This window comes from Mya arenaria, chromosome 8 (assembly GCF_026914265.1).
Source record: "Mya arenaria isolate MELC-2E11 chromosome 8, ASM2691426v1".
NCBI lineage: Eukaryota > Metazoa > Mollusca > Bivalvia > Myida > Myidae > Mya > Mya arenaria.
In genome coordinates this window covers 70,420,217-70,444,703 of record NC_069129.1, presented here as the reverse complement: position 1 = coordinate 70,444,703, position 24,487 = coordinate 70,420,217, and the positions used below count along the sequence as shown (strand labels likewise).

Here is a 24,487-nt window from a genome sequence, read left to right as displayed (position 1 = left end):
GTGTCATTTATGGTGGGAATGTCAATGTCACTGCGTACCTAATCACTTTGTTAATTATGCAATATAAGCTTTACTGATGATAGTGGTTCCTGTCCGGTCCATAGCCTTGCCATTCATGGTGGGATTTGTAAATTAGTTCGTCTTCACTATCATCCTAATATGATGACATATCGCGCTAAAGAACCCTTTTTTTCTAGCTTGAGTGGCAAGGTCACTGCCCAACTAAGAACGTTGTCAGCTTTGCTTTGACGACTTTCGGATGCTTGTGATTCATGACCGATCCATGATTTTATTACTCAGGGTGGGATTTGGAAATAATTTCGTATTTGACGTCACCATAAAATGACGACGTATCATATCAAGATCGTTGCGCGCCTCTGAATATTGTCATTGTTGCTATTGAAGTTGTTGGAAAAGGGTGGGAGTGGGAATCCATTTTACGAAGATTTACTCATTTTGCGATGATTTGCTCATTCTGTGAGATTCTACCCTTTAGAGGGACAGGACTTATTGTGGATGAGGTTTTGGCCCTTTGCAAGATACAGGAAAAACAACATCTTAATCTCGTTGTCGACTGGTGCAAAATAAATAACATGTCATTCCATCCATCTAAATCCAGATGTATGGTTATCGGAACTATACATAAAACAAAACAAAACAAAACAAGTTAGGCAATAAATCTAACAATCGATGGACCAGCATTAGATAATGTGACTGTGCAGAAACTACTTGGATTCTATATAGATGATAATCTAAACTGACATCCGCAAATAGAAATTGTTATCAATGTAAAATCTCACTTTTGAAACGTCTATTGTTCTACCTCAACGATGATATGAAACGTTTGTTTTACAATGCATATATCCTTCCAATATTTGATTATTGTTGGCATATTTGGGGCAAAGGAAACTCAAGTTGCCTATATAAAGTTAAAACCATGCAAAATAGGGCTGCACAAATCATTCTTAAAATTCCTAAACGATCAACTTCAAACAGATTGTTACAAGAACTTCAGTGGCTTACGTTTACAGACAGATGTAAATATCACTGTGCAACCCTTGACTATAATACCCTTAATGGAATGGCCTCAAGGTATATGTCTGAATTGCTAATATTTGCAAATAATGAAAACTATTCTCTAAGATTAACTTCAAAACGAGATTTAGTTTTGATAAAAACACCGCGAACTAACTATGTCATGGATTCTTTTCGTATTACAGTATGAAGGTTTGGAATATTCTCGATGAAATACGAAATGCGAAAAGGCACATTTAAGCATAAATGCAAAGTGGACCTCTTGAAGTGTGCATATAATTAGTTTCAAAAGGGAATATAATCTTTTTATTATGTAAAAAATTGATTATGTTAATTTAACATGTTTTTTTTATAGAATAATTATATTCAAAACATCAATAGTTCAGAATTGTTTCTGCATACGAATGTACTAGTACGATGCACATGTTTTTATGATTTCCTAATTTCATTTTTTTGTTTGTTTTTGTTATTTTCTTCATAGAAGGCCACATTGTAAATATGATGTTATGGTTGAACCTGCAATTATGTCATAGTGTGTATATACCTTCTCTAAATAGAGATATTATTATTATTATTATTATTATTATTATTATTATTATTATTATTATTTATTATTATTATTATTATTATTATTATTATTATTATTTGATGTATAACAGAAGCGACGTAAAATACGGAGAAGTGTTATTCATCTTACACATGTTGAAAAAGTCAGAATGATTAAACAATGGCTCACTATTTTGCGGGTGTCGTGACGGCAAAACCTTTTTATCACGTTTAAACGTGAGATAATATTTATGCAAAAAAACTACAGAAACAAGCTCAGTAGTAAAACGTTTAAAAATCAACCCGGTTTAGTGGCACTGGGCAAACGCCAAGGACATAGAACACAAAATCACAAACAAGAAACATAAAAGAACAGCACAAAACTTCACAAACAGCGCAGTGCATACATACTATATATATGCAAAATAGGTTTGTTTATCAAGAATTGCTAGTTGTTAATTGTGTCATGGATGTGTAGTGCTCATCATATTTGTTTGACTTTGCTCATTCCTGATCATTTCAGTTTAAAGTTGGTTATCAGAAACGTTATCGTGTTTTTATTGCCACATATTCTGAAATAATGTTTCTACAAAAATCAATGGTTAAACGATGAGGACCTGAAGTCGCTTCAGAAACGATGATGTCACATTTTTGTGATGTAGGGGAAGTAGACACTGCAAAGACATACGCATAGTATTCGCTTTGTTTGTTTGGTTCCCAGCCAGGTTTTAGAATAATAGTGCTGATAATCAAAGAGTTGAAGCTTGAAATTCTTAGGCAAACGAACTTATTTTGACAAGAAAACCTATGGCGTTTAATTTATCCATCTAGTGCTAAATTTAGTAACAATTAAAAGTATGCCACCCATTAACCAATTTTGGATGTCTGATGACTTTATGTTCTTTTTCTTTATATTAATATGTAAAAGGTATATTAAAACAAAAAGTTCTCACATACTTTTTTTGGTTTGGAAGATTGTAAATGGGGAGGCAGACAAAATCCCCCCGGACAGATCCCTCCCGCTTATTTTTGTATATATGGACATAATCCCCCCCCCCATCATTTTGTCAAGGCGGACATAATCCCTCTGATCAATTTTTAAATTATTTGTCTGTGAAACGTAAGCGACTTTGTCTGTTGTATTTTAGCAAATATTTAGGCTACTAAGCAGCAATCTGGCGGCTGGCGGCAAAAGAGTAACAGTTCGAAAATGAACCAAGCGGTGTGCCGAAAATGCGCCATGAACACAGCTATTTTATTCAATAATTGCATGACAAGTGTTTAACACTTAAAATTATGTGTGGTACGTCGTTAAAAGGCAAATGCATGCACATATTGAAAATTCAGCGATATAACTTGTATTGAAATCGTTTTGATTACAGGAAGGCGACGTAGCCCTTGCCTTATATTTGCCTTTTCGCGGCAAAGCGAAAATGCGCCAAATGGCGAGGCGAAAACAATATGACAAGCAACGAGCGAAAATTCGCTGCTCTATTATCCCGTTACTTGGCTCAGTTTCGCCCCGCCACTACATAAATGGTTCCCATTCAATACATTTAGGAGTTAATTATGAAAAATGATGAATAATGGTGAAAAGCAAGCTCATAGAAAGACATATAAGGGTCTTGGACTCTTGTTCATATCAAGCAACCATTTTAAATAAGCTAATTAAACCAACTGTTTCAGAAAGATGCTTTAATCATTCATTACTTATCTTGGTATCAAACTTAAACAATATTAAACATTATGAAAAGAAACAATATATACTTTTTATGGTTTATTTCCCATTTGGTCAAGATAATTTTTTCAAGATACTTAACCGAACAAGTAAACACGGTTAGAAGCGTGCGCAGTATACGAGTATAACCTCGCAGCTGGAGCGTGTAAGTGGATGTCCGTGTTGTGTGTGCAGTAGACCCCAGCAGCGGCGTACGTGGTGCAGTGGTTGCGTGCAGAATCTGGTAGCCCGTTATATCCGTCCGCAGCATTGACACAGGCGTAGTGATGTTGAAGGTCAGGTCGTCCAATCCAAGTTCTGTAATATGTTATAAGGGTGTTCCAAGCATGTTTATCTTAATATGAACTGGTTCAAAACTGCGCGTTAAATGCTATAAACAGGCAAGCATATTAGTGTCATTTCATTTGACCGTTCGTTTTTCCAAGACAAATAATTGTTTGCGGTATTTCTTGGTCCTAGTCTTAGTATAACTGTTGATGTGTTCGGTGTTGCATAGAAAATAACCCAGCCATTTTGGCCACAGATAGTAACTTTTACAATGAATATTAGTTCAATCAATTTGTATCATGGCAATGTTGTTTTAAAGAATTAATACTTATGTGAAAAACTACAGAAACAATTTCAGTAGCAAAAAGTTTAAACATAAACCCGGTTTAATGGCACTGGGTAAACGCCAAACACACAAAAAAACAAAAAACACAAACATGAAACATGGAAGAACAGCACAAAACTCCACAAACAGCACAGTGCATACATACTATATATAAAAAACTAGATATGTTTATCAATAATTGTTAGTTACCGCTGTGGAATGGTCAGTAAAATGTAAATTTACTGGGGGTTTAAAACAGTTTGTGTGCACAACCACTCTCTTATTACTTCGAATGTCTACAAGAGGTATTGTCATTAATTTGATGCCTCACTCCTCCTCGTTTGCACAACTTGACATTATTTCAAACCAATAAACAAACTTGAGTGGTGCAATCTTAAAACTGTCTATCCAATATGATATACTAAGTGAATTATGGAAAAATGTACCTGTATAAATGCAACCCATGAGCAGCAGTGGCGGCAGCGTGCATGTCCATGGCTTTCTTTGACTTGTCAACGCTGGCAATGACAATGGAACGTCCGTGGTTATCGTGCTGGTTGTATTCACATGCGTGGTTGATGAGCTTGTCTGTGCCATAGGTCTCTGCGACAATCACCAACCAATCACGCCAGTAGAACTAAAGCAAAGTATATGCACTTTAAGTTATCTTCTTCTTTTTTCAAAGAAATAAAATGAGATTTTGTCATAGCCATGGTGTCATTTTCGCAACCGTAATCATGCATGGCCTGTAGCCATAGCTTGTGTTATGAACAAGAAAATGAAAAACAATCGTATATTGGTGTTTGCTTTTGTTGTTGTACATCTGTTTGTGGTTGTGTCAAAGCCTTTGTGGCGTCATGTGGGCACTTCTCAAAACAGTTAAAGATATTCATTAACAGCATGGTACATATGTTCACAATGGCAATGCTATTCGGAACTCGTACATGTCATATTTCCTGAGACCATTCCAGGAGATTTTAACATTTTTGTTCTGAATTCAAGGGGATTATGACATTAAACCAGGGGATCAATCAAGTTATCGCTACAGCGCGAGTATCATTTTACCATTTGTTAATCAAGAAGCATTTAATTCATGCTTGAGACACTGTGATATACAAAGACTGTGTTCTGAAATGCACTTAAAAATGAAATAGAACACATAGATATAAGTAGCTCACCCTCCACAAAAGAAAATTAAAGAATTCTGCTTACTATCAGAAATTATGAATTTCAGACCATACCAGAATGGAATAAATATTATAAATATTGTTGATTACTTCCATTTCCCAAAAATACATAAATGTTTGACTCGGATAACTATTGCACATTAATCTATCATTTCATGTGAAAGTTGACAATTATCAAACAAATAACTATAATACTCGATTCAAGTCATTATGTCATTTTTTTACCGTGTGGAGTTGTTTGTTACCTTAAGTTTTAGTGGTCTGACTATTTCATTTTCAATGGCATGTACCTGTATGTAAAATGCTGCTTAGATTCATCCCTGTTTTTTTTCTTTAACAAATCTGGGGGATATTCGTTCCCTGCCGAGAGACCGGGGATAAATCAAACTTCCGGTTTGGCATGTATGGTCCGAACACCTCAGCCACTATCTAGAGCCTAACCGAGAGTTGTAACAATTATGAGAATACATGTATGTGTAGCATGACTCATAATCCTGGACATTTTCTTTAGTTATGCCCCATAGGCAACGGAAGAACATCGAAAAGCTGTGATTTTTTTTCTAACTGCGCTTGTTTGCCCTTATTTCCCATTATCAAATGGAATGAGAAAAGTAAGACGATAATACAAATTCTTGGTTTATGGACATTTTGCTGCCGAGAAGAGTACGGAAATCTAACGATGGCTATATTAAAGAAATTCAACTTAGTTAAATTGTGTCACCTATAATCCGGCAAACCATTAATTCTCAGTACATTGAATGTATGTAACACAAAATTGATTTTACCTTGTTCGTAAGCATGCTGTACAGTTGAGAAGAGAAGTCCGTATTGCTCAGTCCGCCTTTCGGGTGAGTTGATGCGAAGTCGTTGACGTCACTGGTCATCTGTGTATGATAATGTGTTGGAATCTCATTATCAATCGCCAACATTTTATTTTTAACTCGTGTGAAGCGATCTGTCCAAGCGCTTTGCTTAAGAGCGTGGTTTGGATCATTGTTGATTTCGGCATACGTCATTTCCAATGCAGCAGCTCTCATCAAGAGGTTCAATGTGCCAAGCATAAATTTCTGGGTTGCTCTCCTGTCATTGCGGCTGTGGGCCATGAATTCTTGAAAGATTCCTCCAGTTGTCAAGCCACCATGAATAATCCCTTGATAGAGTTTTATGCCAGATGATTCGTAGGTGCGATCGTAAGTGTCTTTGAACTCACCTGCCTCGTATTTGTAGCCTGCCGAATTGGTAACTTTGGTCAAGGTGATGAACTCGGAGTGCACGGCATTGATGTTTGATTCCAAATCTGTGAAGTGTACCTGCGTTGCAACAAACGCGACCTGCCGACGAAGCTGTGCAAATTGTACATCTATATGATCAAACCTGTTTTCAACCTCTGTGAACAAATGTTTAAGCAGTGATAATTCAGGGGACTCCGCACCAAAGAAACTGAGGCCAAGTCCTACAAATGGACCCAAAACGCCAAGAAAAGAGCTGAATTTGCCTACTAAAGCACCTACAACACCTCCAAAATCCGCTTTGTCGATTTTATCTGCAATGCATTTGGCTGAATCGAAGCCGTTTTTGATTTGACTCTCCTGGGACGAGGTTAGACCTTGTCCATTGTGAAGAAGAAAGCGCTTCGAAGACATGGCACGTAGATCAGACGCCGTGGCGACGCCAATAGCCAGTACAACGCAAATGAGGAGACCCCGCATGGTGGACCTAATGATAAAGACAGTAAGTACATGCGTTTAATCATATTGTAAGTGATATAATATGACCTACTATTTCAATTTATCAAAAAATCATATGCGTTTAAAATAAAAGTTATTTTTACTTACACATTTCTTAATGCATTGATATACAAATATGCATATTTACTTGTTTAATATCAATATACTGTTTTAATTAATTAACAGATTAATTGGTAAAGTTACATTTTTTAAAGTCATGAACAATACGCTGTTCATTTATTAGAATAGAAAATAAATCCACACTGAGGAGTTCAAATATTTTTATCTGTGACAGGAAAAAATCCGCAAAATCACGAAAGCGTTTTAATTCCTTACTTTAACACGGAGTGAATTGTTTTAAAAAACATGTTTACATTTTCATATTTATTTGATACTTAATCAATTACAATTTATTACAAATTTTACAAACAAGGTGTTACCTTCTCAGTGCGATTTACAGTAATTTTCTTCAGGTCGATTAAATATGGGGTTTTGTTTATCTTATCTTTTGACCGAAATGTTGAGTCTTATACTGATGCGACAAGAGGAGAGCAAATGGGAGTCAATGGTCGTCTGTTGTTTTGTTCCGTGTTGGTTTTCATTCATAAATAGGCCATTGCTCCAACAATTGTGGCTGCCAGAATTATTAGGGTCAAAGCTTTACTTCACATGTGTGTATTTTCTATGCCACTGCTCAGTAGACAATTACCGACGCCAAGGTTCATAAAGTACATCGGCTTAATGTAAAACATTCTACAATAAATGATGATAAACACTCGACGCACTTTTTATGAGAATAAATATCTCCAGGGCCGACTTATTAAATTCTTTGTTTACCCTCCAAGAGCCAGCCCGATTGTCCAAAGATTGATGTATTTTTGTTTATGTTTTCATAGTACGGCTATCACTTATATGTGACTTGTATCCGGCATAGGTCAATTGTATTCGGAAGTAAACCCCAGATAGCTAAGATTTCATTCTGGACCAGTTCTGAAATTTAATAGCAGGTGGTAGACATTAAAGACTTTTTTATATTGATACAACAATTTAAAGAACACAATTTGAGATGTTATAGAAATAAACTTACAACTAATTGTTATCGGCCTCACAAGATTATTCCTAATTCATGACCGTCGCCACCTTTTCGAAACTTAATTATGACCAAAGTTTCAGATATCGTTGTATCACCACAGTTACGTTATCACTTAAAAAAAGAGAAGATGGTTACTCGTTTCTCGTTACTAATTATTATTTCCTATGTAAAGTTCGGTGTCGCCTTGCTTATCTTTATATTCAGGCAGACAGGTTGATTGGCAGACCGGCAGGCATGCTGGTAGACATAATGGAGGCAGGCAGACATGCAGGCAGGCGGACATACAGACAGACAGACTGCAGTCAAAAAACCGTTTATTTCCTACATTATATATCGTCAACAATACATAACATATACACTATGAATTATGTCAACGTGTTTGTGCATAGTATGTCAACGTGTTTGTGCATAGTATGTCAACGTGTTTGTGCATAGTATGTCAACGTGTTTGTGCATAGTATGTCAACGTGTTTGTGCATAGTAATAAAATATACATGTATACATACAAAAAGCCCAAAATAAGGCATTTATCAGTTCTATTTGCAAATATCTAAATAGAGGTGGTCTAATGAAATACCACTTATTTTACGTTTTTCCTCATATCGTTAAAATAAGGACAAACACAAATATATTAAAGTATGATGCCATATGAATCGATTTGCAACACAAGACAATGTCTTTATGCATACACTGTTAACTATAGACCTTATTCAATAATACTCTTACTATTTATCTTGTTGATTTTGTACACATGTTATGCTTATTTATGCACTTACTATTTTAATACACTAGACATATTTAATATAGTGTCATGTGTTTTGATAGTTATAATGTTACGTAGTAACTGGAATTCGCAAACCATAACCAGATCACCTGTTAGTGTTGTACAGCATAAAAAGGTAACAGGTGGCAATTCTGGGCACTTCAAGTCTGTTTAAGTCTTGTGATATTTATCTTTCCGTAAATGTTTCGCAACTATTAAGTAGATAGCTAGATGATTATCGAGATCAAGTTTCAAGACGAAATATCGCGAACGTTATCAGGTTATCTTACGGCAGTAATATGCCACCATAATAATGCAATAATTTGTTTACAAATATCCAATTAGATATGTCAATTGCACAAAAGCTAGGTTGACAGATTTGTCCAAATTATCTGTCCACTACTCCACCAAATTTATTGTTGTTTATATGAGGGTAATCACAGGTAAAGCTGTGACCTTTATATCAATAATGACTTATAATAATATAAATACCTATTCATGGCCTATCCTACTACTAAGGGTACGGAAGATATAGAATCTGACAACATCATCATCAACTTTATTATTATTATTTTTATTATAGCGAACGAAATGTACATTATTAGGTTTAGTCAAATATATTTCTACTTGTCCTTCTTAAAGATGGTCCGAAAATCGGCAAATGCAATATTTCTTAAAACAAGCCTAGAATTGTCAATGCGAGCTAGTAGGGGGTCACTTTACATGGTTTAAATGATAAACGCAACAATCATGTTGCTGTCTCATCTGTTTAAAATAGGGCATAATGGGTTCCCAGTTTAAATCATATCTGGTTATGAATACAAATAAATATACCGATTTTTTTTCTAACTTGTAAAAATGAGCATAAACTGCGAAGAATGCATGTGTCGTAAACGATGTGAAATATAAATGTAAGAGTCAATGCGTTGTACACAATGATATCAATTTTATGTAAGTTTTTGTCGATTCTTTTTTTCTTGCCATTTTATAATCTGGTTCTACCCCTATTAAGTTTCTAATTTTTAGCAAAAAGTATACATGTTGGATTTAGCTGTATTGTTTCCTTTGAAGATGCGTCCATGAAACAAATGCCAAAGTGTCAACACACACGCACGCACGCACGCACGCACGCACACACACACACACAGACACCCCACACATACAAAAAACACATAAAAAACAAGTAACATATTTAAATGCCCTGCGTATTTTTTCATACTAGAAAAATACAGCGTTGGTCAATACATTTACGTTTATTATATGTCAAACAAGGCATATGGAACAAATAATCATATTTTATTTAACTGTTGCTATTATTTCATGTCTTTATATTCATGTCTCGTTAAATACAAATTCCAATTCCAAGCTACGTTTATCATTGCGAATTCTATTTTGGCGGAAATAAATTCATATATCTAGAAATACGGTCAGTGCTATCTTATACATGTCAACAAAATTATTAAACATATTTTATTAAAGTTACTCTATTGCTTTCTACATGCTAGTTCGTTCAATATCTAAATTAAAAATTACAGAAACAAGTCCAGTGGTCGAAAGTTTAAATATTAATATTATTATCCAATGGCACAGGGTCAACGCCGATAACCAGATCAGTAAAACAAACATCCACAAACCGGAAACACGGAACAACACCACAAAACTCCACTAAGAACACACTATACACATGTATATGATAAATAAAACTAGCTATGTTAATCAAGGATTTTTAGGAACCGCCTTGAAATGGACAGCAAAATGTAAATTCTGTAACTGTTTTTTTTAATTAGTTTGTGTGCACAACCTCTCACTTATGTCGACAATCCCAAATAAAGTAAAACCATAAACACGGTGGATCACCTTACATCGGATTTAGTAGCTAAAGCGAGACGTAAAAATTGCTATATGGCAATAGTTATGCATAGAACGGATACAAATTTACAAGATATACTGCTTATTATTAATTTTAAATAATAATAAATATTGATTGTAATTGTCTGATAGTTTATCCAACATGCGATAAGTACCAGTCTTGTTTGTAAGTAATACAATTCGTTTTGGAAACTTGACAGCTCGCTCAAAATGTACACACATATGGATATGTCTTTTCATCACAAGACTTCATAATGGTATTCTAAACGCAGCTCGGTATCAAAATAAAGTGCTTCAAAATGATGTATCACCAATGTTAAGGAATCAAGAGAAAGCTCACAACATTAACAAGTTGGACATATCATCGAAATCTTTGGACTTAAATGTGATAGAAAAACATATAGGATGAGTTGAATCGCCTTATAGGGACTGGTGCAGTGCAACATACCATCGCCCAGTGAAGAGCGAAGATAGTTCGAGAGTGGGCTAATCTACCCCAGATATATAGATTATATTCAACGTCTTGTAACATCCATGCGCCGATGATATCAGGCTGTGATCATCAGGCAGGTTGGTCATGCGATGTATTAGCACAATGAACTACTAGTATCTTTGACATCATCATTTTGCGACATTGACTTTCAACGTTTTTACGTTTGTTATGAAATAAAATAACAGGGAATATATGTCAAGTCCCTTAACTATATTAATTAAAGATTTTATCACGATTTGGCTAATATTAACGAATATACAAGACCATTCAGGCATGCACACACGATCTGTTAAGTTTAGTTTGGTTATTTCGTATCACTATTTTAGTTGTTTTTATTGTGTTGAGTAATTATATGAAAAACTACAGAAACAAGCTCAGTAGCCGAAAGTTGAAACATAACCCGCGTTTAATGACACAGGGTAAACGCCAAAGACATAAAACACAATGGCAAACAATCACAAACAAGAAAAATGGATTAACAGCTCAAATCTCCACAAACAACATATATATTTTTTTACTCCATGATTTGAGGACGTAATTTATGAAAGAAACAATCTTTTGGGATTTTGTTTATGACGACAGTGTCCATTTCCCATTCAAACATTTCTTTATTTTTATGATTAATAAGCTTCTTTTTAAGTAATATTTTCCATTGACTTTTTGTCGTCTTAATATATTTTTTTTATCCCTGACAGCTTTTATTGAGTAAAGATTTTTTTTTTATTTTGTCTGGATTCTGCGAGGACAGATGGGTAGATGATTTTTGTAACGCATATGTTTTACTAATCAATGTTATTTTTATATGTTCCCAGTGTTTTAGTATGTTATAGAAATTCTTCGACCTTTGTATGTGAATGTGTGGCTATTTTTATTTATTTACTCTTTTATTTTTATTATAATTATGATTATAATGTATATAAGTTTAATTATTGCAAAGCTTTATGTTTGGACAAGGATATTTTGAAAATGATTTCAATGTACTAATAAACCAAAGATTTTAAAGAATTTCTTGATCAATCATTAAAATACGTGCATCATCAGCGAAAAGTGAATTTTTCCGCAAAACAATATATCGATAATCAGCAATCTGGCTAAAAAAAGACGACAATTCGAAAATGCGCCAAGCGGCGGGCCGAAAATACACCACGACCTTTCCACGAATACAGCTTTAATAATTACAAGTGTCAAACACCTTATTGTCGTATTTTTTGCTTTTTCGCGACGACAATGCAAATGTGCGCCAAGTGGAAAGTCAGACATCCGACAATATGCAAAGTTGCGGGGCGTTTTCTCGCTCTCCAGTTGAGGCCGCATGAGATTGCATTTAGGTGGAGTGTAGGTAGCTGTCACATATTACAGAATTGGTAACCACTCATCAACGTCAGGGAGGAATTATGCATAATGATGATTCTTGACGTATAACAAGCTAACTCTTGTGGAGACATATTGGTGTCATGTGATCTCTGGTTTATATCAAACAGTCAATTAAATAAGCTTATTAAACCAAATGTTTCAGAAAGATGTCTTAACAATTGGTAAACCGGACTTAGTATTTATCTTAATCATGACGAATTAACAATTAACACAAACAATATAAACTTCATATGCTTTATTTTTCACTCGGTCGAGATCAATTCAAGATAATTAACCGAACAAGAAAACACGGTTAGCATCGGTCTTCGTCAACGAGTGTAACCTCGAAGCTGGAGCGTGTAACTGGATGTCGGTGTTGTGTGTGCAGTAGACCCCGGCAGCGGCGTACGTGGTGCAGTGGTTCCGAGCAGAGTCCGGCAGCCCGTTGTATCCGTCTCCAGGATTGACACAGACGTTATGGCCACTTGGGCTGTACTGACCTTTGTAACGAACACTGCAACATATTTTAAGTTTTTTTCATAGATGTTTAATTTACCAGAGCAGATTTGCCATTGCGCGTTTAAATCTAAATGCAGGCATGAACAGTAATACCATTTATTAGTCTGTCAGGTTTATTTTTAAAACAATTGTGTTCGAGGTATTGCCCTGCCATGTTACTGGTACATTACTCATTGTAACCGTTGTTGCATTGCAAAAACACATTTATTGCTGCAGTGATTTGCTATAACAGTTCGTGTTAATACGAGTTAATTGAAGGGGAGAAATAGCATTTTGTTGTACAATGTAGCCTAGTGTCTACAATGGGCAATGTAAACATGTGATGCCTCGCCCGTCCTCGTCTTTCGAATTTGACACGAATAAATTATACATGCGTAATACTAGCTAAAATACAATTAAACTGTCTTTACATCAGATAATGAACTTGGAAAACCTACTTGTGTAAATGCAAACCACTAGTAGCAGCGGAGGCAGCATTCCTGTCCATGGCCTTCTTTGACTTGGCAACGCTGGCAATGATAATGGAACGTCCGTGGTTATCGTGCTGGTTGTAGTCACACGCGTGACTGATGAGCTTGTCTGTGCCATACGTCGCTGCGGCAATTACCAGCAAATCACGCCAGTAGAACTAAAACAAAGCAGATTCATTCTAGGTTCTTTTCTGTTTGCAAAGAAAAAATGGTTTGTCAAAGACATGGTGTGATTGTCGGCATGGTCATCATACATACCCTTCACAATTGGACATACTCGAGATATGTCGAGAATGTTCACATGACAAATAGCACATATCACATTGCCAATACATTTTGTGTTTTTAACTAACAATAAAACGTATGTTGATGTACTTACAACAAAACGTATGTTGATGTTTGTATAAGCCATTTTGTTTGTGGTTATGAGGTAGTCTTTGTGCTGGTAATTCCTAAAACAGTTGGAGATATACATTTGTAACTCGGGACCAATGTTTGCAATAGCTTGACAGTATGTGTATCTAGTCTCATAATCCTGGCTTTTTCCTGCAGTTCTGTCCCTTATTTAATGTAAGAAAATGGACAAGCTGTGGAATATTTATAAATGCTTATATTTACATTTTATATTATCGATTGAAATAAGTAAGCATTAAACATCTGGTTTTCATGAATTTTGGTGCCAAGTAATTAGTTAATGGTGTCACTTGCTTACTTATGAGCCGACACATAATGTACTCTCATAATGTATGAAAAACTACATAAACAAGCACAGTAGTAGAACGTTTGAACATTAACCCTGTTTAATGGCTCAGGGTCAACGCCATAGATATAGAACACAGTAGAATGTTAATTTACTGGCGGTTTCAACTAGTTTGTGTGCACAACCTCACTCGTATCCCAACAATCCCAAATAAAGTAAAAACGTTAATGGTAAATCTTATCAAAGTATACATACACATGAGGAAACCTAATAATACAACAAATAATAAAATACTTCTAGGTAAACCACTAGTATACCTATGATTAGGGATCCCGGCTCTATCTGCACGAGGAATATATTAGTCATACTTTCTTGCTATTCAATCAATGTTAAACATTGAATGTATTCTGTACGTAACACATAATTGATTTTACCTTCTTGGTTAGCTTGCTGTACAGTTGATAAGAGAAGTCCGTATTGCTCAGTCCGCCTATCGGATTATTTTTTGCGAATTCGTTGACGTCATTGGTCATATGTACATGGTAATTTTTGACAATCTCATTATCAATCGCCACCATTTTGTTTTTAACTTGTGTGAAGCGATCTGTCCATGTTCTTTGCTTAAGAGCGTGGTTTGGATCATGGCTGATTTCGGCATAGATCATTTCTAAAGCAGCAGCTCTCATTAAGAGGTTCAAGGTGCCAAACATGAAGTTCTGGGTAGCTTTCCTGTCATATACGCTGTGGGCCATGAATTCTTGAAAGATTCCTCCAGTTGTCAGGCCACCATGAATAATCCCTTGAAAGAGTTTAACACCAGATGATTCGTAGGTGCGATCGTATGTGTTTTTGAACTCACCTGTCTCATATTTGTAGCCTGCCGAATTGATAACTTTGGACAAGATGATTAACTCTGAGTGCACGGCATTGATGTTTGATTCCAAGTTTGTGAAGTGTACCTGTGTTGGAATAAACGCGACCTGCCGACGCAGCTGTGCAAATTGTACGTCTATCTGATCGAACCTATTTTCAACCACTGTGAACAACTTTTTAAGTAGCGTTAATTCAGGCGACTCCGCACCAAAGAAACAGAGGCCAAGTCCTACAAATGGACCCAAAACGCCAAGAAAGGAGCTAAATTTGCCTACTAAAGCCCCTGCAACACCCCCAAAATCCGCGTTGTCGATTTTGTCTGCGATGTATTTTGCTGAATTAAAGCCATTTTGAATTTGAGTCTTCTGGGACGATGTTAAACTATTGCTAAATAGAAAGCATTTCGAAGACTTGGCAGGTAGAGCAGACGCCGTAGTGACGCCAATAGCCAGTACAACGCAAACGAAGAGAACCCGCATGGTGGACCTTATGATAAAAGCAGACAGAAGTATATGCTTCACATTTTTTGGAACAAAATTGCACATGCAAGATATACAATTAAAACTTCATCAGCTGTCAATCAAAAATAATATCAGACAGATATGACCTCCTACTTTAATTCATCACCAGTCATGTTTGTTCTAACTAAAAGCACATTTTAGACGCTATGCACAGAAATTGGTACACTATGAACACTTTCGGTGCCGTTGCAGCAGTTAATATAAAGATTCACTTGTTTAAACATTAACAAATAAGGTCTTACCTTCACGGACCTATGTTCTGTGATTGCCTTCAGGTTAAGTTTATATAAGGGTTTTTTACTGTACTTCCTTATCTATTGGCCAATATGTAGCGAACTGAAGCGATAACATGTTCGAATTGTCGTCTGGTGCTTTGTTGCGTGTTGATTGATTTGTTCTCAGACACTTTCATCAGAGGGGACATCTCTAGGCATGACAAAATATTTTTTGTTTCCTCCCCTACGACCCAGGTAGATTTTGTGCGCATTAGTCGGTAAAATTAATGTGCTTTTTTTCATATCTTTTTTTTATTTTCAGAATACAGCTTTAACTTATACACAATTTTTATACGTTATAAGTTTATGGTATTCGGAATTGCTTCTAAACATTTTTTTCATGAAAAGAAAAACAGTACTGATAGGATTGCTAAGATATCATTACAAACCTTTGTGTTTCGTTCCTATTGAACTATGTTAGTAAATGTAAGCTGAATACAGTATATATTACAATAACACACTTGGCGGTCATGAAAACAAGGAATAATGAGATAATAATATGAAATGAAGTACCTGTTAGGATAACATAAAGCACAATAAATGAACTGGCGGATAATTATTTCGAATCCATAGGAGAGACCATGCAATTAGGTTAAAGAATCACTGATGCCATATTATACTTTTTTGATATTGCAAAATGTTAGAAAACACAAATATTTGTATATCTTATTCAACAATATTAAACTCGTAACGTTGTTGATGTTATACACATTTTATGCTTATTTTCACACTTATGTTAATACACTTGACATGTACAATACGTTCATTGGTTTTGAAGTGAAATTCGCAAACCATAATTAGATAAACTGTTAGTGTTTTACAAAATGAAAAAGTAACAGGTGGCAGTTCTGGGCACCTCAAGTCTGATTTTGTCTTATGTTATTGATCTTATCGAATAAGTTTCGTGAATATTTACCAGACAAATGGATAATACTCGCGAAAATTAAGTGGTAAACACGAAAGAAATTGCAAACGCTATCAGGTTATCTTACGACAATAAAATGTCATCATAAAAAGCAATAAAGTTGATCATAAATATCCTATTAGATATGTCAACTGCACAAAATCTTAATTTTTAAAAATAGAAAAACGGCTGAAACTGAATCTCAAAAAGAAAGGTTGAAGTTCTTCAATCAATCATTGAAAACCTGGTTTCGTCTCATTGCGGCGTTTCTTTCTTAAATTGATAAAGATATTTGCAAGCGTTTTCAATTGTTAATTTATTTTGTAAACATTCCAAATATCCGAACTATGACTGATTTATATCATCACTGAATAACAATACATTGTTGGTGCTAAAAAAGTGTTTTACAATATTCTCAATCGTAGTTACTCTGCCATCTCTTGCATGCGTAATCATGGAAACAACTTTCAAGACCTGAACCTTATGTTATCACCTGTAGACTCGGAGACCAGTTAAAATAAAAACACTGCGAATCTTTTCGTTTTATTCAGTTGGCTTATTCATGTTATATGCCGTTTTGAAAGTTTTTGCACGTATCAACACGATTCTTGGTCACAAATTATAAGCTTAGTTGGCTGTGACTTGCTATCATTACGAAATCATTTTTCTTATATAATAAGTTTTGTTATTTTATGTCTTTATATTATTCGTCGTTTAATACAAGTTCCAAAGCAAAAATACTTATATCATGGCGAAATCAATTCAGAAGGAAATAAATATTTTTTCTAAATATATTGTCAGTTTTATCTTATACCTGACAACAAATTTATCAAATACATTTTATGAAAGTTTCTCTTTTGCTTTCTACTTCGTAGTTCGTTCAATATCTAAATGTTCGGAATGCCGGGAGAGCGGCGTCAAACTTATCGATGGTTTCGAATATATTTATCCAGATTTGGAATATAGTGACCGAACATGGTTTATAGAAAAAGGGAGTTTGAAATATGTAAAGCATTGCTGTTTAGGTCCCTATGGTCAGAGTCCCTGTTTTTAACAATAAAAGAACATTTGGAAATCATACTTACAACAAAGGCTGGAGCTCTTCAGTCAATCATGGACGCTTGGTTTCGTCTCATTGCGGCGTTTCTTGTGTAAATTGATGACGATATTTACAAGTGTTTACAATTGTCAATTTATTTTATAAACATTCAAAATATCCGAACTATGACTTATTTATCAATGATAGTATTAACATAAAATAAACGTCAAACAATAATTAGATTATTTGCTGCTTTGTCAGCTGGAACGTAGCGATCTGATACCCATTATCATTTTTGGAGATATCGTGACTGACCTAATGGGAGAGCTGATAGATGATTGTTAAAAATATATTTTATAGAAGTTATTTTAGTTAAGGCATTACGTTTAACCCATTCCCCCAATATACCAGCTTGTACACTAAGAGAAAGTTATAAAGCAGTTTTCGAGGTAAACTATATCTAATAAACCTTAAGTCGACAGGAAGAATATGGCCAACAGCACAGAGTTTATTCAATCACAAGAATGTTAATTAGCAGAAAAGTAATCAATTTCCATTACGTTGCTTAAGTTGAATATAAAGTTTTTAATATACCTTTTTATATTTATACCATATTATTTGGCACTTCTGTTTTCTTTACGTATTGCGGACCAATAAACCATTTACATTAGAATATCTAGACCCTTGTTCCGCGTTCATACTTTGGGTCTCTTCTTTAAACGATATTTTCCGCTTTCTTATACCGTAAACGTTAAGTATTATGCTTATTCCTTTTGCATTACAAGTTGTTGCAAAATATCAGTAATAATGTATAAACATTTTAACTTCTTCAATTTTAAAATAACTAATATACATATTCAGTACGGAAACGACTAGAAAGATACCGGCTATAAGTCTCATCATAGATAGCAGCATAGTTCATGAGAAGTAGAATCCTAAAGACAGAAGGTTAAGCTGTTCACACGTACCAGTGTTTATATTTAAGGTCATCTAAAATTAATAGTAAGGGCGTAGCTAGCGAGACACACTAACAAACATGCATGACTTCAGCGTAACAAGTTAAGGGGCGTTGACTCCGTTGTTGGTACGTATAACTTTTATTGTCCTAGTGACGTCCCTGAATATCTTAGGGTTTGATAAGGTGAACTATTGCTGACACAGTTTATTCGGCACTGCAATGACCTATTTTTAAGCTGAAATTCTCTTATATAAATAAATAACTTCCGAAATGTGCCCTTCCATTTTTTGCTAAAATGGACAATGAAGACAAATGAAAAAATGAGACAGTTATTTCAAACGAATATAGACTTGAAGTGATAAAGTTTTTATACTTCATTAAACATTAAAATCTTACATGTGTCACACTCGTCAATTTTCAAAATTCGTTTTTAATAGTGCATATTCTTTGTTTACAAAAGGGCAGCACAGAAAGACGAATCATGCCGGGGCAAAAATGCAACAATTTGTCAAGTATTGAGCGAAAAAGTGCCCCATAAGTAACCCGCCACTTGACGCATTTTCGCCCCTCCACATTTTCTCGCCATCTGCTGGATCACATTCTTCGGGATTGCATTAGGGCTGGGTCTAGATAACGGTTAACCAACTCGGTCAAGATATGTTAAGATAATTAACCAAACAAGTGAACATGGTTGGTTCCGTGTGTAGTATACGACTATAATGTCGCAGCTGGGTCAATAGGACGTCGGCAGCTGCGTACATGGTGCAGTGATTCCGAGCAGAGTCAGGCAAACCGTTGTATCTGTCTCCAGAATTGACACAGAAGTAGTTGCGTTGTAGGAAGATCTGAAACATGTTAAATTGGATTGTTCAATACATGTATGTATTGATAAGTTTCAGGGTTATATGAACCTGCTTGTCAATGCGCGAATAATGCTAATTGCAAACAAAACAATTGTAATAATTCCTCAGCTTGTCTTAGACAAAAAAGGTTTTGACCTGTATTTGTATGGTTATACTTTGGTTCACTAGCAATGCCTGTATGGATAGCAAGTCTCATAATCCTGGCTAATTACTGCAGTTCTGCCCCTTGGACATATTTACAATAGCAATGCCGGTATGTGTAATAAGTCCCAAAATCCAGGTTATTTACTGTAGTTCTGCCCGTTTGTCTTATGTACAACAGCAATGCCTGTATGGTTAGCAAGTTTCATATTCCTAACTATTACCTGCAGTCTTGTCCCTCGGTCATATGTACAATAGCAATGCCTGTATGTGTAGCACGGTACATAATCCTGGTTGTTTACTGTATTTCTGCTCCTTGGTCATATGTACAGTAGCAATGCCCGTATGTGTAGCAAGTCTCATACTCCTGGAGATCAACGTAAGAAAATAAACAAGCTGTGGAATATGTTGAATTGCTAATATTTACCCGTTTCATCATCGTATGAAATTAGCAAGCTAAAACGATAATACAAACACCTGGCAGGAACATTTCTCAAAACGAGATGTTTGTATTATCGTTTTAGCTTGCTATTTCCAATCGATGCAATAAAGCAGCTTAATTTATTCCATAACTGCTGTGTTTCTTGACATTCCCAATATAAATGTTCAATTGATTCTACATCTGAATTATAAAAGGTATTAAGCTTGCAATGGACGTATTTGAATTTAAGCATAATTTTATTGGCCGGTAGTATTCTCAATTTGTAGTGAAAACTACGCAGTGTTGTTTCCATCGTTGATTTGTAAACATTACCACAAATGTTCTTCCATTCCATGGTTTCATTAATTTCTGAGTTTCGGTCCATTTTGATTCAGAAGTCATTTTGCAACAATATTGCATACAAACGTTTGTGTGTTTGTATTTATGTTTCATTTTTTTTATTCCCTGATTGAGTTATCACATATGTTATAATCTCTGTCTTAATATGTAATGGAATTGATCGAACAGATGGGTTTATTATTTATAAAATCAGTACTCCTTATACTTTGAAGGTTCTCTTATTTATTGAATTCGTAGAAAGTATTTTTGTTTTTTAGTAAAAAATATGTATTGTTTGTTAAACAGAGTGTTTCCTTGTTTTAAAATTGTGTTTAATAGGACATTATCTATTTCATTTTCAAATGCAAGTTGAAGTTCATTGCAAAGGTTTATGTATAGACCAGAACATTTTGAAAATGATTTCCAATGAATTAACCAAAGATCTTAATGGCCTTCCTGATCCATCATTATAATACGTTGCATCACCAGCGAAAAATGATTGTTTTACTTCTGCTAAACAATATGTCGCTTAGCAGTAATCTGGCTAAAAAAGACCACAATTCAAAAATGCGCCAAGCGGCAGGCCGAAAATTCACCACGACCATTCCGCGAACACAGCGTTAAAATATTTGCATATACAAGTGTTCAACACTTCAATAATGTGCGGTTCACTTCGTCGTAAAAAACAGGTTAATTCATGCAAAGATAAAAATATATTTGACTTTATTTCGTTTTGTGAATGCGTACGAAAACGCAAAAAATGCGAATACGCGCCGTGGCGAGGCAGAAATGCGACGATATGCCAAGTGGCGGAGCGGAAATTCGTCTCAATATAATCCCGCAATTAGGCTCGTATTCGCCCCACCACGTTTTCTCGCTCTCCAGTTGAGACAACTCGGGATTGCATTAAGTTAGGGTCATGGTCGCTGTCAGTTAATGCAGGAATGGTACTAACTCATTAACGTTAAAATTGCACATTGATGAAACTTCACGTTACAAGCTAGCTCATATGGAATCATATTGGTGTTGAACCCAATGTTTCAGACAGATACTTAAATCATTGGTAAACCGGTCTAGGCATTTATCCTATTCATGATGAAATAACTATCAACACAAACAATATAATATTTTTGTGGTATATTTTCCACTAGATCAAGATCACGTTTTCAAGAAAATTAACCAAACAACTAGACAAGACTAGCTCCGTGCCCCGTAATCGAGTGCATCCTCGCAGCTGGAGCGTGTAAGTGGATGTCGGTGTTGTGGGTGCAATAGACCCCAGCAGCTGCGTACGTGTTGCAGTGGTTTCGTGCTGAGTCGGACAGCCCGTTGTACCCGTCTGCAGCATTGACACAGAGGTAGTGGCGTTGTTGGTTAGCGTGACTTACGAAAGATCTGTAACATATGATGAGGGTTTTTTCCATACATATTCATTTTGAATGAATTGGTTTGCCACTGCACGTTTAATGCTAAATGCAGGCAAGAAAGGTAGTGTTATTTTATTAATCTGCCAGTTTTTTCCCAAGAAGAAAGTGTTTGAAGTAATGCCCTGTCCTGTTTTACGTATTCAAGTCTTTGCGGTCGTTGCTGCAGTGCTTTACTATAACAGTTAGTGTCTGTACGAGTTGATGGAAGGAAAAAAATAGTTTTTTTGTTATAGAAAGTCACCTAATGACTCAAGTGGTTATGTAGTTAAGTGATGTCTCCCTTCTCACCGTCTTTCAATTTTGACACCACTTCGAACTTGAATATGCGTAATATTAGCTTAAATAACATAAATTGAACTGTCATTACATCAGACAAAGAACTTGGAAATTCTATACACGTGCATGTATAAATACAAACCATTAGTAGCAGCGGAGGCAGCATACGTGTCCATGACCTTCTTCATCTTGTCAACGCTGGCAATGTAGATGGAACGTCCGTGGTTATCGTGCTGGCTGTATTCACACGCGTGGCTGATCAGCTTGTCTGTGCCATACGTCGCTGCGGCAACCACAAGCCAATCACGCCAGTAAAACTAAAGCAAAGGAGATGCACTTAATATTTATTCGAAAAGCTACAAAAACAAATAAAATAAAATAACTTCTTGGAAAAATTAAATTAGCTTTACATGATCATTAAAAAACAACTCGCAGACTTCATTTCCGAGTATTAAACCTATATCACGGGTTTCCCTGGTGATTGGAAGCTGACATTCGGCTATCCATCGACATTCTCTACAGCTTTGTGATCGCCGAGCTGCTACGGCGACGTCATTGTCGACAACCCACGGAAATTTCCGAACGACTCCGTTACACAGATAACATTGCAGCTTGTTGGCCGAGGAGATTCGATTGCGGTGAGGATGTGGTAAAGCCCGGAGCTTGAACTCGTCTATTCCACGACGCTCTGTGCTAAACATAGGCCCTGTGCATAATGTTGCAAAAATTCTAACTTGATTGTCTGCCAATTACAAGTTAAGTTTTTCGTCTATCAACTGTGCTTCAAAAGAAAGAAAACAATGCATTCTTCGACTAGTTTTAACGAATTCGCAAAACATATCCGCATTTCGAGCATCGATGCCGTGTTTTAGTATAACCATCAAGGGAGGTGACTCTGAATATCGTCTGCAATGGCGGCATCGTCAGCTGCTTGTTATTTTAAAGTGAAAACAATCCTCAACAAAACAGAAACATCGACAATCCAGGCCATCAACCATAACCAATCGTTGTCGGAGTTCGCATCTGCTTATTTAGCAGACATAGACGTCCATATCGAGCGTGTGGCCGGGGATGATGCGGACACGGATTTAAACACGCCGTTCTGGGTTCTGAATGATTTCGGGTAATTGAATTTTAAAAAATACACGCCTTCTCATTTAGAGAAATATTCCAGTTGAAACTTTTTACAAAACGCAATTTATTATCGAGATTAACAATGATGCAACGACTAATATTTCCCCAAATTAATGCGAGTTAGGCTGAGAGTGAGATGAATATACGGTACTGATGACCCTGAATACCGATGGGCTATGAATAACATTATTTAAAGTGACGAGTTTACGGACATTTGAATGGATTCATTTTTAATTTAAAAAAAAAACATATCAAAGAAGATGATGGAGCCATTTGATGTAAAACTGTTTCTATTTACATGTTTATCAAACTTCATGACAGATTTTGACTTGTGATTTGGATTTACACACTAACTGTGATGACATCATTACTTTCCCACTTTTTGGGTCACGTGCAATTAATGCTGTCTAGACCACAAGCAAAAGATGGTGGCGCAGTTACAATTATAAATTTACATCAACTGTACTGTACAGTTAAGTGCACCATGCAGGCAGTCTAGAGACGTTTGTTAACATATTGTCTCTTCTTTTTGGTACATTTCACTTAGTGACTTTGGACTCACGAGTAATTGAAACAACTGATCAATGGGATGCATGGCATTGCATTACATTTCAAACAAAACCAATCCACAATTCATACAGAATTGAAGCAACTACAGACTGTTTAGGTTTCTTCTCAACTGAAAGATTTTCCAACTTAACAATGATTGAATGTTTTTAAAAAAGTCATTTTTTGTAGACCACAAAAAAATCGGTCAATGGCGCTACCGGGAATTGAGCATGGGTCTACTGATTGCCATGTCATTTTCATGTAAATGTAACTGATTATAATTATTATATTGATCTATAATGTATTATTGTATATTTTAAAAATTATTTCCAGGCACGTAATCGAACCAAGTATTTGTCAAGCTAGAGCAGAATCTGTCGTGCTCACTGTGGTGACATAGACTCAATTTTATTTGTCCACATAACCTAAATTAGCTATTCTTTACCGTTTTAACAGAATTAACTCCCATTATATTGAGTGAATAGCTAATCCTCTCATAGTAACAATATTTGGACAAGACATCAAATAATTAAATTTTTGTATGTTGGATGTGTGATATAGTAATCTGACAAATACTTAGAACGAAGGTTTGAATATGACAATGCAACAGTAATGTAAACTTATGGTACAGTGTACGGTAATTGCCATATTAGAATTTGATAATGTTTAGTCATGTGTCATA

The 24,487-nt window shown here is 35.5% G+C and overlaps 2 protein-coding genes across 2 annotated transcripts; both read right to left on the bottom strand.

Moving 5' to 3' along the window:
• Window positions 1-3,396: 3,396 nt before the first annotated feature.
• On the bottom strand, window positions 3,397-6,807 carry LOC128244526 (uncharacterized). The gene is made up of 3 exons (XM_052962526.1): window positions 5,884-6,807; window positions 4,358-4,548; window positions 3,397-3,616 (listed from the first exon to the last, which is right to left on the bottom strand). The coding sequence occupies exons 1-3, from the start codon at window positions 6,805-6,807 to the stop codon at window positions 3,397-3,399; spliced, it is 1,335 nt and encodes a 444-aa protein (XP_052818486.1).
• Window positions 6,808-12,672: 5,865 nt separating this feature from the next.
• On the bottom strand, window positions 12,673-15,740 carry LOC128242546 (uncharacterized). The gene is made up of 4 exons (XM_052959737.1): window positions 15,722-15,740; window positions 13,765-13,837; window positions 13,353-13,543; window positions 12,673-12,910 (listed from the first exon to the last, which is right to left on the bottom strand). The coding sequence occupies exons 2-4, from the start codon at window positions 13,795-13,797 to the stop codon at window positions 12,688-12,690; spliced, it is 447 nt and encodes a 148-aa protein (XP_052815697.1). The 5' UTR covers window positions 13,798-13,837; window positions 15,722-15,740; the 3' UTR covers window positions 12,673-12,687.
• Between the last annotated feature and the right edge of the window lie 8,747 nt (window positions 15,741-24,487).

Bases quoted from the DNA above. Each gene is read 5' to 3' on its own strand.
- LOC128242546 (XM_052959737.1), bottom strand. From the start codon at position 13,797: ATGGCTTATACAAACATCAACATACGTTTTGTT. The intron at 13,544-13,764 runs GTAAGTACATCA...GCTTTGTTTTAG, and splicing joins ACATCAACATACGTTTTGTT to TTCTACTGGCGTGATTTGCT. The intron at 12,911-13,352 runs GTAGGTTTTCCA...AATATGTTGCAG, and splicing joins AGTGGTTTGCATTTACACAA to TGTTCGTTACAAAGGTCAGT.
- LOC128244526 (XM_052962526.1), bottom strand. From the start codon at position 6,807: ATGCGGGGTCTCCTCATTTGCGTTGTACTGGCTATTGGCGTCGCCACG. The intron at 4,549-5,883 runs GTAAAATCAATT...ACTTTGCTTTAG, and splicing joins ACAGCATGCTTACGAACAAG to TTCTACTGGCGTGATTGGTT. The intron at 3,617-4,357 runs GTACATTTTTCC...AACATATTACAG, and splicing joins CATGGGTTGCATTTATACAG to AACTTGGATTGGACGACCTG.